The following is a 14,313-nucleotide window of genomic DNA, read 5'->3' on the forward strand; positions in this document are numbered from 1 at the left end:
TCTCTCTCTCTCTCTTTCTCTCTCTCTATCTCTCTCTCTCTATCTCTCTCTCTCTCTCATATAAAGCTCAAGTGCATTCATTTACAAAGACTTCGACATCAAATGACTTTTCGGCAATTGCTGAAAGCAGGTCTCTTTTATCAGGAGTTCATTCATTAGATGAAGAACTGTTAAAGTAGGTTCACTTGTTTTGATTTAATTACCCATTTAGTGACGTTTTTGTCTTTTTTAGATTTTGTACCGAAGAAGGGGCCCGGCATAGTGAGTCCCCCTCCACGGAGATAAAGAGTTAAATGTTCAGTGGATATTTTTCGAGTGCCTTTTTATGACTTTTGGTATGAAGTGAATAAAAGTTTCTAGGGTTTCTTCACATATGTATCACTGCAAGTTTAGGTTATAGAGGGACTTTATTTTCAGTTCTTGTTGAGTCAGAAATTTCAGTAATTTGTATGTTTATTTTTTTCTACATTTACTATGGTGCTGGAAAGAATTACCTTTCTTATTCTTTTTCTTTTTTTCTTTTTCATCCTCTATTGTCGTTGCTTGTTCAAACTTTCAACACCGTCAGGTTTTGTACAAAATAGTGTCTTGCAAGGTATATTTTCTTTTGTTTTGTGAGATTTCGTAACATCAAAAATTAAATGTCTCCCTCTTTACAGCTCAACTATGCCATCCCAGCTGTACTCTGCTTACTCATCTTTGTGGCTTTTGACAAGGAAACGTATGTGTCCGATAAAAACTTGCCTTGCCTTGTGGCCCTCCTGTTCCTGTACGGGTAAGACCAAAGTCTAATGATTTTGCATGTTATATTTGTTTAAGATTCTGTAACATCCAGACTTGTACCCTTCTGCTTGATGCTTTGTTATCGCAAACAATAAAAATACAAATGATCAGCGCAGTTTCACAAGCGTCTGAGCCATTTTTTGAAGTGTTGAGAAAATTAAAGATAAAGAGAGCAACCTAACCAGAATCATGACTTGGGCAATCGTTATTTTTTAATTAAAAACCAGGAACAAAATATTGAAACAGAAGAAAGTTTTAATTGTAATATTCCCCTTGATGTCTTTTTTCAAATAATGGATTTTTCTAGAAACCCCCAGAGGGTTGAGCGATTATGGAGGAGGATATCATGAGGTGGTTTTCTGATAAAAAACGACTTGTGTCTGACTATAAAGGATGGCTGAACAGTTTGTAGTCACTTGTTAAGGGGTATCAGGATTGTGGTGGATGAGTGCCATTGATGCATGTTGTTGCTTTTTGATTTGTTAAGATTTTTTGAGGCAATTAGTAGTGTTGGAAGAAAGTCATGTGGTCTATATCATGGGGCAATTTCTGGTTAACTATTATGATGGTATTTGCATTATGGGCTGAAAGCTAGATGTTGTGATTAATACATGTGGAGTTGTAAAATCTCTGGAGACAAGGGGTGCCTTCGTAGTTTGGATACTTGTGAACATAGTGCTTTCCTGTACTAACTACATTTTTCTGATCATGATATAAATCGCTTTGATAGCACTGAATTCCAGTCGCAAAAAATGGGAGTAAGTACAAAATTAAATGGAGATTTCACGGAACATGGATATCAGTCATTATAATTTTGAGCTCAAATTGGAGATTTTCTTCAACAGCCTTGACAGCTGTTACAAAAGCACCTGAAAGGTGGAAACATTGAAGTTGAAGATAGCTCTCAGCTCGCAATGTGTTGATTGGGTTGTCGGGTCTCTATAAACAAGTTGTGCCTTTGAAACTTGACTACTTGAATAATAGGCACACTCCACCCATAAAGTCTCTCATTCAATGTCTACAAGTACCATATCCTGGAACCTCACTTTAGCAAACAGACAAAATCTTGTGAGGGAGTAATATTTATACACCATCACTAGGCAAGCAACCTCCACGATACAGGTTACTGATCAGGGCTAAAAAAGTTAATTAAGGGTTTAATGGCTACTTGTTCATATCTGAGGTGATCCATCAAAATGGAAAAATATTTGCTGTGGGTTGGTGTGGAGCAGAATGGGCTCTGCGAAGACATACCACACTGAAGACAATAAAAGAAAATGTAGGTTCAGTTAGCAATCGGGACACAACACATGAAAATCTGGTAACTTGAATGAAAAGATGCAAAAGGAAATTTTTGGACATAAACTGACTTCAGAACTGACCAAGACATTCTAGTAAGGCCCAGTTCAAGGAAAAAGATGGAGAGGCAGACTGTACAGATATAAGAATTGAAAGGCTACAGTTGACTGGTCTTGATCTGTACACACCAACGACTGTTTCTCTTTTTATTCCTGTACCTGAGTAACAATCAACTACTCTTGCAGAAACTTCCCCCTGTGTGTAACTGAATATGTGCACCAATTTTACTATGAATTGTTTAATGTGACTTTCCTTTACTTTATTGCTCTGACTTTATCGTCTCTATTTGCTTTCTGTCTGTCCCCTCTTTCTTCCTAACTCTGACTAGACCGAGTGTTTTTCTTTCCAAATTGCCAATATAGTTGAGTGCCTGACTCATATAACATAATTTTGACATCTCGGCAGATGGGCCATGATCCCAATGATGTACCCGTTCTCTCATCTGTTCTCTGTGCCGAGCTCTGCCTTTGTGCTACTGTCCTGCATGAATGTCTTCCTGGGAAGCATCTCCACACTAGCTACTTTTGTCCTGGACACTATGGCCTCCTCGGTGAGTACACCAACACCTGCACCAGCTGAGACACAATCCCATTGTGAACCTACTTATTTATATGATTGTAACGTCTGGCCCAATTAAAATATGCAGGTATGCAAACATCTTAATTTATTTCCACTTTCGTTTGTGTTTCTAGTCTCTCTCTCTCTCTCTCTCTCTCTCTCTCTCTCTCTCTCTCTCTCTCTCTCTCTCTCTCTCTCTCTCTCTCTCTCTCTCTCTCTCTCTTTCTCTCTTTCTCTCTCTCTCTCTCTCTCTCTCTCTGAAATTTATTACTTTTTCCACATACTCCACATCCACAGAGTTTGCAAGAGACCAACGCGGTGCTGAAGAAAATTTTCCTAGTCTTCCCTCACTATTGTTTGGGCCGGGGTCTAATGGACATGGCATACTATCAGCTGCAGTCAAATGTTATCTCAAGATATGGTGAGTAAACTGATTGTTCCTCAGTGAATGTTTTGTTATTTAGGTCATGACTTTGATTCTTCTTATTATAACTAACTGCCAAAAACTGAAATTTGTTAATTTTCAACATAATTGAAACTTTTACTGTCTGGTGGCTTTTCAGCTCAGAGAAATTTTGCATTTGAACCAGAGAGATGCAAAGTCTAGCCATTTAAAGACTTATGATGTTGAATTGATTGTCCAATGGAGATAACTGCTACGTTCCCCTAACTTTTTTCATTTAATACAGTAAATGTTTCATCAATAAAGGGAACAAAGAGATTTAATTTGTGTAGCAGTTGATGGCACTCCAAATGGAGTACCCAATAATGCATATATACTCATAAGTTATACATTTTCAGTTTAAACAGACTTCATTTAAGAAGAAAACTAAAATTTTCTATCCTTATAACCTATCAACCATCTTCTTCTGAACAGGTGAAACACTGGAATACAGCTTGTTTGAGTGGAACATCGCAGGAAGAAATATTTTCGCTCTAGTCCTGCTAGGTTTTGTGTTCAACTTTATCAACTTGGCTATAGAGTACAGAGGACAAATAAAAGCCTTGTGAGTATTTCTCCTTTTTGTTGTAAGGAGTTTTTTTATTCGACTTTTTCAAAAAAGTACATTTGTGTATTTAATTTAGCTTGTTTCCCCTTGTAATCTTATTTTTAAGAATGCAAATTAGGCAGAATGTATAAGTAAGGTGGTGGGTGGTTGGCGGGTGCTCTAGTGTGGTCTGCTCCTTCTTTCCTATCAAACATCTATTATCCTTATCTCTCCTTTTTTGTGTTTGTTACTCTCTTGTACCAGCTGCAGTCTTCAGCCCTTATATGATATTATTGTGTTGCAATTGCTGTAAAACACTTACTAAAACAAGTAAGGTGATGAGATCATGTTGATTCCATCTCAAATTGATCACTGGGGCTTTTTTACCTTAACATTCACAAAATCTATGTAAAGAATACCATTGAAAGGTATGAGACTTTACAGCATTTTTTTTTCAAATAGAAATATAATAGGTATGATCAGTGCTGACTAACATTGTCTGTTTAAATTCCTTTCTCAGTTCATTTGTTAAAATCTCACTTTGAACTGGAGGAATGCACAACTATGAAAGAAATATGCACATTAGCTCAGAACCTAGTCCTAGCTTTGATACTTTTATAGCAGAATATGAATTGTTTGTCAAGTGTCTGGAACATTTGTTTAGGGATACCTTTTAAATAGAGTTTTATTGTGTGATTTGATTCAACTTTATCTAGCAGGTTTCTTTGCAAATTTTTTTTCGGCTTTTAGTGACATATAATGTAACAGCATTCTACTTCTTTTAATGTATCCCAACCTTCAATTTTGGCTATTGAAAATGCTTTTTGGTGTGTTAGTCTGAAGCAAAACTTGCAGTATATGACGAGTTTCTGTGTGGTAAAAATGTTGTAGTGCACTACAAGCTGATGTGTTATAATGTTAAAAAGAAACATGCGGCAAAAGTATATATTATTGCCCTGTAAACTACATCAATTTTATACATCTGTCTTGCAGAGTGAAACGTAAACCAATCCTTAAAAGAGGGCGTCAACACCTGGACATTGACGTGATGCGGGAGAAGGAGAGAGTTGTGTCAGGGGCTGCAGCCTCAGACATGCTCCGACTACAGGGACTGACAAAGGTAAGACTTAAACTCTGCCTGCCTCAGGTGGGTTGCACTTAGTACATTATATATTGTAATCCTGTATTGAAGGCCAGGGACAGACAAGTTTTGTGCTGACTGCTCTCTGACTTATACCTGTCCAATTAGGGAGGGAGTAAGTTAGTATTTATAATAAGGTAACCTCATGTATATATAGTGACAAATATTTCGGTTCACTTTTATTACCACGATGCTGGGATATTGTATCCCTCTCTGCCAGAGTTGGTGCAGTGTCAAAGCAGCACTCCTCCTTAATGATAAAATATTTGTGTCAATGGGTATGAAAAAGATTTACGGTTGCATTTACAATCATTGCAACTTGAAAAATTTAAGTGGTAGTTATTGTAGTGTCCCTTTTAATGAACAAGTCACGTGGTTCTATTGTATCCGTCTCAGCCAACCTGCTATTTCCAAAGTATTGTCTCAGTCCCCTCAAAAACGTACAGCACTGCTTCCTTTTAGCCACTCAATTGCTGCCATACTGTCTTTTTTCTGAAGCATTGTTACTGATTTCTTTTTTCTACAAATTAATAGTGTATCATATCTATACCCTTTTTAAAGAAAATGAAAGCTGAATATACTGGGTGTCTTTTTTTTTTTTTAAAGGAGGACCCATTTAAACAACAATAACTTGGTTATCTTACCACCAGTTTCCACAAAACTTTGAACAAGCAAAATTCATCCAAGGGAACATGAAATTTTTTTTTTTTAACACCAGGCATTTGTCTGATCTTCAGAAGGAAAGCTCACAGAACATTCACATTTTTGTCATTAGTTATCTCATTTAGACAGGAAAAAAGACAGTTCAGGCATTAGTTACCTTAAGGTTTGGCTCCTGGAGCCATAATCTTAGGGTTGCATTTCAAATCTCAGCCTAGGCTGAATGTTGTATCATTAGGAAAGACTTTTTTCACAAATATTTCTCAATTCAACCAATTGAGAGTGTCTGCTCAGCTTAGAAAGTTAAAGGCTTTGTCAGCATGTTATTATTTGAGAGCTTATACATGTAGATTGAAAAATCCCATTGTATGAATGTTTCCCATGAAGCTGAAAATGCGTAATAATAGTGAAATGCACCAAGTCAATTTCGAGCAGGGGTATTTGCAATAAGTGCAATTTATTATGATGGTGATCTTCTTCTTCTCCTCCCCCTCCCCCTCCTCCTCCTCCTCTTCCTCCTCCTCTTCCTTCTCTTCCTCCTCCTCCTCCTCCTCCTCCTCCTCCTCCTCCTCCTCCTCCTCCTCCTCCTCCTCCTCCTCCTCCTTACTGATAATGGTTTTCTAAATAAACAGTTGATTTGTGAGTCGAATGCCATGTTAAACACATCAGCGACAGATGACATATGTCAGTCAACCAGGAACTTATTGAACAAATACAAGTAAACTAGCTCATAACCTTATCGCATTTTATTCAATTTTTCCCAGATGTACAGCAGTCCTGGCAAGAAAGTGAGCCTGACTGCAGTTGATCGGTTGTACATTGGAGTACCCAAGGGTCAGTGCTTTGGGCTTCTCGGAGTGAATGGGGCAGGCAAGACGACAGTGTTCAAGATGCTGACGGGGGACATCAGTGTCAGTGAAGGCGATGCTTTCATTGACCAGCATAGGTACTTTTTATATAAGGATGGGGACGGGGCAATGTAGTTGTGGAGATTTGAGAAGTTGAAACTGATACAGAAAAAGTTATATTGTCAATTCTCGGGGTGAAAAAGTTCCAAGACACTCCAGTAAAAGCATATTAATTCTGAAACATTCAGTTTTGTTTGTCTGAATTTTTTTCTCATGTTTTGAATGTTTAAAGAGAATCTCTGCTGAATCAACTGTAAATTTAAAATCTGCCTTTGAGGAATGCTTTTGTGATTGTCCATTTCTGACCAGGGTATTTTATGTGATAAGCACTTGTTCCATTTGTTTTGCGTAATGTACGTTAATGACTCTAGGTCAAGGTAGATATATTTGTTTATTAAATTTACTGTTAGAGAGAGAAGAAGGAGATACACAAAGAAAAGATGAGAGAGAAAGAGTAAGGAGATTTAAAAACTTAATCAAAAGGAGCCAGCAAACAAAGCAAATTTTGTATTGAGAAATGAAGAAAACTTTGTTGTCATCATTATGAAAACAGACATTCCTTTCCCGATTTTACATGAATTTCATTTATTCTCTACCAGCATTAAGAAGGATCTGAGAGAAGCTCAAAAAGTGATCGGCTACTGCCCCCAATTTGATGCCCTCGACCCACTGCTCACTGGACAGGAACATCTACAGTTTTACGCCAGGATCAAAGGCATTGCCACTGCTCATGTAAACCAGGTTAGCACTGACCTTTTCTAATTTTTTATTCTTTTTTCTCATGCTCACCCTTGTCAGAGCTAAAAATTCGAAAGTTAACCAGATAGTTTGAAGTTTTGTATTTATCCTGACCGAAAACTCTTATGATTCCACAATATCTCCCTTAGCTTGCCATTTCATTAAAATTTTGCATCTTTTTTTTTCCAAGAAGAGAGGGTACTGAATTTAAATCTCTTAAGGACTTAATTTAAAAATATTGCTTTTTTTGTTCATAGCAGTATTGCAATTGTATTTAATATGTCCCCGTACACTGACAGTAGAGTGGGCTGTCGTGGTCGAGAGGTTATGGTGTTCGCCTCTCATTCAATAGGTCCCGAGTTCAAATGTGGACAACGATGGAAAAATTTTTTCTCTAAAATTTTCTTTTTTCACCCCCTTTCCTGCTATCTAAACATGTTGTGTCGTCTGTTTTCGTCTCCACTTTCTGCCCCCACCCCTCACCTCCTTTGCCCCCTCCTGTAGGCTCTAAACTCTTTCTGAAGCCTTTCTACTGCTACTTCCTAGCCCCTTCTTACCGCTGTCTTTCAGCCAAACCTCTGATTTTATGGTAGGTAAGATCTAACACCTAGCCTTCTCGGGTAAGGGCGAAAAATCTCTGAGGTCCTGTGTTCAAGTTACACACGTAAAGATCCCTTGGTGGTCCAAAATTGATAAGAGTAGGCTTCGGCAGCCACCCGGGCAAAAGTCCAAATTTCCTACTAACTCAAAGTGTTTAATGTGTCCCATGCACTCATATGACCTTATGCAGTTGCGAACACAGTAAAACACTTCCAAAAAACAAAACAAATGACAGTAGGTACTCTGATAGGGGAAAAAAAGGAAGAAATTTTCTGACAAGAACATTGTCTAACTCCTCCAGGTGTCAAGCTGGGCTACTAAGAGACTGGGTCTGTCCCGGTATGCAGACAGAGTATCCGGCAGTTACAGCGGAGGAAACAAACGCAAACTGGCCACAGCCATTGCCCTTATCGGAAAGCCGTCAGTCATCTTTTTGGTATGTCACTTCTTGTGTTCTTATTTTTGCTCTGTTCTCAGTGTTGTTTTAGTGGCACCTTTTGATCTAAAAGAATCCACTTAAACCAAAACCTGCAGGACCATTGGATTTTCTTCGGCTTAGTCGTGGTTTGGTTTACAGAGATTTTTCAAATAGTGAAAAAAAAAAAGGAATTCTATTTTCTTTCTGTTTACTGCTCTTTTTGGACTAAGCGTGTTCTAATGTAATAACATTTATCGATTTTTGTGGTTATTTAAGTTTAAGACTGTTACACATTATCTCTTTGATAATCCACCCCTGAGTGCTATATAATTTCAGTTTTTTCCACTATCTTCTTGTCGATGCATTTTTCAATTTTTTTAGTTTTAAACTTTTTTTATCTCCTCCCTTTCTCTCCACCTCTGGCTACCCTATATTCTTGCAATTTATTACCACCAAAACCAGACAATGAAGTACTCTGACTTTGACCAAAATTTCACAAGATTTGCTCGGTTTGTTCCAAGACATCCTTTTTGAGATAATTGCTGGGCAGGATTTTAAAAAAATAAAAGTTAAATACAGGTAATTGTCAATTGTTTTGTTTGAAATAGTCAAACACATGAATGGTGGGAGAGTGCCCTTGTTAGGTCCTATTTGTTTACCTCTCCTCAACAATTTTTGTCTGATTTTCTTTCTTTCATGTTGGTATTAGATGCCCATTCTTTTTTTTTTGCGATTTGATGTACTGGTTCACCTTACCTAAAAAAAGAAAACTGTTGGTAGCGGCACAAATGCTGATGTTGGGTAAATATTCCAAATGGATATTTGGCAGATATTCTTAATGACTCATACTTCTCTCCCATCCTTCTCAGACTTTCATTATTTATTCCTGTCTTATTTGATGGGTTTTTTCCCCCTCATCTGCTTATAAATTTTTCATCTCAGACAAAACTGTCTTCTTACTTGTATGATTTAAATATATGACTTCTGAACTTGTATGCAATCGAACCTACTCTAATGGTCACCTGTCCAAGACAGTCATCTGTACAAACAACCGCTTCCCATCACCCCCTGCCTTTGCATTTTAAAAAATAATAATAATACTGAAATGACTACTTGTCTAAGACTACCACTTTTCTCTTTGATAACAGCAGGCTATATCGTACAATTTCAACTGAATATCTGGTTTTCTTTTCATGCCGCTAGGATGAGCCCACCACAGGCATGGACCCGAAGGCACGCAGGTTCTTGTGGAACTGCATAAACAACATTGTCAAGTCAGGATGTTCAGTCATCCTCACCTCTCACAGGTCAGTGTCACCTGCTATAGTATACCACAGATACTTAGGAATTGCAAATAAGACTGATGTTTTTGTTTTGTAATAATGCAAATAAGACAGTAGTTTTTTAAAATAATGCAAATAAGACTGTAGTTTTAAACAACGATGATGATGATTAACTGTATCATGTCAGGTGCTGGTATTTTTTTTTTTTTTTTTAAATTCTGTACAAGTTTGCTCATTGATTTACCTTTTCCATTTTTATTCTTTTTCCACTTTGAGGCAGAATGATGTGCAAGTTTCTTGATTGACAAGGTAGCTGGTAATGCTGATGGAATAAATGCAACGTTACAATGTTGTAGTTGTTGTTACAATCAATCCATCAGCTCGTGGTCTTCCAAGCTTTGGCCCAACACCTTTCAATCTTATTTATAGATCTGTCATCACTGTGAACTTGTGTAAGGTCAGTTCCTGTAAAGAGGAGGCACAGCTAATGTTTTATCGATATAGCCCAGAATGTTGTCAATGTTAAGCTTTCAGGAGCATCAAGGTGCAAGGTATGGCAAAAGATATCATTTTAATATGGGTGCAAAACAAATTTATCCTGCTAATACCCATGGGGATAAGAAAATGCTTGACTAGTGTTTTAAGATATGGTTAGGAAAGGGATTTTTCTTATCCTCTACTGTTTGATTTTCTTTTAAGATTATCCTTTGTTTTCCCAGCATGGAAGAGTGTGAAGCCCTCTGCTCCAGACTGGCTATTATGGTAAATGGATCATTCCAGTGTCTGGGCAGTACACAGCACCTGAAAAATAGGTGAGCTCTCGTGGATGTGTACCAAAGAGTCTACATAACAAGAGGGTCATCTCCTCTCTTTGAGCCAATTAAAAAAGTGTCCTCAAAATTGGGTGGCGCCCTCTTCGCAAATGCACACCCTTTGCGAACAGAGTTACCCTACTTGTTTAAAAAAATCAAAGTGAAAGTAACAAGTTTTTGAACAAATAAGAATTCAAATTTCGGAAGAACGTCTTTTTAAAATGGTTACGCTGACAAAAAACCTTTTCCGGAGGAAGGGGTGACTGTTTTCTGCGTTGAATTTAACTTTAGAATGAAAGGCGAGATGTCATTAAAATAAAAAAACAACTAATCTTTGTGTGTACATGACAAGATGACAATGAACTGTTCCTGGCATAAAAACCACACAGGTTTTTGTGATGTGCTGGTTAGGCTCTTTCTCTGGCACTCTAGGGACTAGGGTTTTATTCCCACATGGGATAGATTTTCTGGCCACCGCATAATATTATGTGCTTTCTGTTAAATCCTTATCTCTGGCAAGCCATTCCCAGAAGCTTGCGGTTGGAATCGCTGTGCTGGTGAGCCGTGAGGAGCCGTGCAGGCATATTATTACAACTTCACTGTGAAATTGCTTTTCGCCAGTTGCCTAAAAACAACTCTATTTTACCAGGAGTTCATTCAGTTAATGAAGAACCATCAAAATAGGTTCTCCTGTTTTGATTTAATGACCAATTTAGTAACGTATATGTCACTTTTAGATTTTGTATCAAAAGAGGGCCCTGACATAGTGGGAGATAAAGAGTTAAGATGTATATTCCACACAGTGTAGGTTGACTCTGAGAGGCAGGGTTGAAACAAAATGCATGCCAAATGATATATACTATGTCTATGGGGACATAAAACTTCTCTGTATAAGATATTTTGACTACATGCCATTGGTGTCAAAAGAAGTTTCCTAAATAAATATTTGCCTTGGTTAAAAGTATGTATGGAGTATGTATTGTGCATTTTCTGATCAATAAATATCTTGAATGATTTGAGGACTCTGAAAAGCATTGTTTAGAGATTTTGGAAATAAGATATTCATCTTTTGTTTTGCATACTAGTGAAAAGTCATTTTACTTTAAAAACAGAGTGGCCGATTTTCTTTTACAAAAAATAAAAAGTAATTTTGCCCAGTGTGTTTTACACACATATTAAAAGTGTTATGTTCGTATATGAACTTTTTATTGAGGCTACTCTTTTACTGTCAATGGTGCAGGTTTGGCAGTGGTTACACAATCACATTACGTGTGGGTGGAGAGACACCAAATTTGGCACCTGCCATGGGTTTTGTCACCGCTGCACTCCCAACTGCAGCTCTGAAAGAGAAGCACCACAACATGCTACAGGTTGGTCATGAAGCCAAAAATATATTTATGTTTTTAGATTTTTTTTTAAACCCTGGAAGCGTGCAATCTTTCACCAGAAATGATCTGCCCCAAATGCCCAGCCGCCATGGCGGATTGGTTGTAAACATGGGGGTTTGGCCAGGGCTATCAGCTGAGATATCAGAGATTTATACCTGCTACTGAAAAATGACCACTTACGGCTCAAATCAACAGATGATAAAAGACATATAAAACCCTATCTTTTCTCAAAGCTGATAGAATTAACTATTCAAAAATAATAAGCGATCAAACAATTATAAACAAAGCGCAAAATGTGATGAAGTCAACAATTAGTAAATTAGGACAGCGGAACAAGTAATAACACATAGCGTGTAGTCGTTCAGCTGGATCACGTCACTTTATCAATCGATATCTTAGTTTTAGTAGAGGGTTTACGACGCTCGCAACTGCAAAAGGTCATATGAGTGCCATAAGATTAGAGGTATTACAAGAGGTATTACAAACATAAAAAAGAAGAAAGGGAGATGAGGACGATAGCTGTTTGATAGGAAAGAAGGAGCAAACCACACCAGAGCACCCGCCAACCACCCACGATCGATATCTGAGCCAACATACGTGCTACAAAGTCAAAATGACTTGCAAACTCATTGGTCACTATTTATAACTTTGACCTGCAAGTTACTACATCATTTACTATATAAGGAACACTGAAATTTTCCATTAAAAAAGGTCAGGGTCTACGCCCTTTATATAGGGCCTGCGCGCTTCCCGGTCAGATTAGGTTGGCCCTTTATGCAGAGTCGTCGTACTTCCCAGGTAGCCGGGCTCACGCCTTATTTAGGGCCATCGAGCTTCCAGGGTTAATTTTAAAGTTATAGATTGCCAGAATTTTTGCTACATTTCTTTTGACATTATGAAAGGGTCTAGATTAATGCTGGTAATTGTGTAGATTCCTGTATAAGAATTTATGGATTTCTCAAGAAGAAGCAAGTGTTCTTAAAATCTATTTAAAGATGTGATATATGAAGATAAATAAACTGCTGATTAAATAGTGTTGTCTTACTGAACCTCATTCTCAAACTTACTTACACTGTTGCAGTATCACCTGAGCCTGTCTGGTGTGGCACTGAGTCAGCTGTTTCACACCATGGAGGAGGCAAAGTACCGTGGGCTGCTAGAGGATTTCAGTGTGTCTCAAACCACTCTGGATCAGGTACTTATTAAACAATAAGTTTAGAAAATGAAAACAGCCCTTATTTTTCATATCTGTGAAGCGTGCTGACAAAATGATTTACTTTTCGATATCCACAAATGGAGATACTAGCCAAAAATCGACACTAGGGTCAAATTTGTTGGTTTTCTATTGATGCCATATCTTCAAGTATAACATGCCTTTTATTATTTCGTACTTCTCAATTGTAAAAACTTCACCTATAAGTGTGATGTACAGTGGAATCCACTTATAACGAGTCCTGAAATAACGAGAAGTCTGTTATAAAGACACTATTCTAAAACCCCGTTTTTTTCCCTTCTTTATCTTTGTAAATAAAATACTGCTATTGCGCAATCAGACAAACAAGCGAGTCGGTTATTGCGTAATATTGCTGCTGCTGTGCACAGCGCATAGGCCATTTATTCATGCAAAACCTTGCCAGTAAAGAAACTTTGTTGTTGATCTTGCAAAACAAAGAATGGGAGAGCCCACGTGTGCCAACGATGAAGGTCGGAGAGAATGAGTGGGGAGGATGTGGTATGCTCAGACGAGCAGAACGCATCACGTGATAAGCCAGCCTAGTCTAGACTATCTAGGCCTACCACGCCTCTCACTTCTCCGATGCGGGGATGGAGAGATCACAACGATGTGACTGTGATGGGATGGATTGAGTGAATGTGTGACTTGCGCAAGCAGACGGAACGCACCACAAGGTGTGGTGGGGTGGGGGGACAACACAGTGGACGAGTTAGCCTGGAGAACTTTCTTTCTGATCACCAACGCCAAGCTGTCAACATTACTAGCGCTAGAGAAAGAAACCTTATTCGATTTTTGATCAAGTAGGGCCAAGAGATCATGTTCAACCAAATTATCATCAGAGGAGATTACAAAAAGAAACAAACAGAAAATCAGACTCATAAATTCGGCCTACTGTACTATTTCCCTTGAATTTATTATTGGATCCCTTATAATGAGAATCCTGCTATAATGGATGTTTAGCACTGGTCCCCTCCCTCTAGTTATAACAGGATTCCACTGCATCTATTTCCATAGGGCTCAAATCTAAGAAGTAACTTATTTTATCTGCATACTTCTCATTTTGTAATATAATATACCAAAAGCTAACCTTTTCAATGATGTGATGCAGTAGTTACTTCTCTGATATTGGTAATGCTCTCTATTGCACAATCAAATGGATTGGTGTTGTCATTTTTTTAGGTTTTCATCAACTTTGCCAAATCGCAAGCCGACCTGCTGGACTATGAATCTCAAAACACTCCCAGCAATGGTGCTAGCCAAGCCACTGTTGTGTCTGATGACATGACTGCCAGTGGCACAAGTGCTGTAGGAGTGGACCTCAGCAAAGTTTTCCATACAAGTGAGTACATTGATATGTGTATGTGTGCGTGCATGCGCGCGCGCGCGTGTGTGTGTGTGTGTGTGTGTGTGTGTGTTTTTGTGTGTGTGTTTTGATACTACTT

At 38.1% G+C, this 14,313-nt stretch overlaps 1 protein-coding gene across 1 annotated transcript in view; it reads left to right on the plus strand.

Annotated features, from left to right (window-relative positions):
- The window catches only part of LOC101857806 (ATP-binding cassette sub-family A member 7), a gene marked incomplete in the record, with an annotated part of 82,993 nt that overhangs the window by 63,689 nt on the left and 4,991 nt on the right, over positions 1–14,313 (plus strand). Inside the window, 13 exon segments of the mRNA XM_035970312.1 lie at positions 660–775; positions 2,548–2,692; positions 2,998–3,121; positions 3,578–3,707; positions 4,683–4,809; positions 6,255–6,436; positions 6,998–7,139; positions 8,038–8,172; positions 9,358–9,461; positions 10,157–10,249; positions 11,490–11,619; positions 12,719–12,832; positions 14,051–14,210. Coding sequence (XP_035826205.1) covers positions 660–775; positions 2,548–2,692; positions 2,998–3,121; positions 3,578–3,707; positions 4,683–4,809; positions 6,255–6,436; positions 6,998–7,139; positions 8,038–8,172; positions 9,358–9,461; positions 10,157–10,249; positions 11,490–11,619; positions 12,719–12,832; positions 14,051–14,210 — 1,702 coding nt within the window.

Source organism: Aplysia californica, unplaced genomic scaffold (genome assembly GCF_000002075.1).
Source record: "Aplysia californica isolate F4 #8 unplaced genomic scaffold, AplCal3.0 scaffold00251, whole genome shotgun sequence".
NCBI classification, from domain to species: Eukaryota; Metazoa; Mollusca; class Gastropoda; order Aplysiida; family Aplysiidae; genus Aplysia; species Aplysia californica.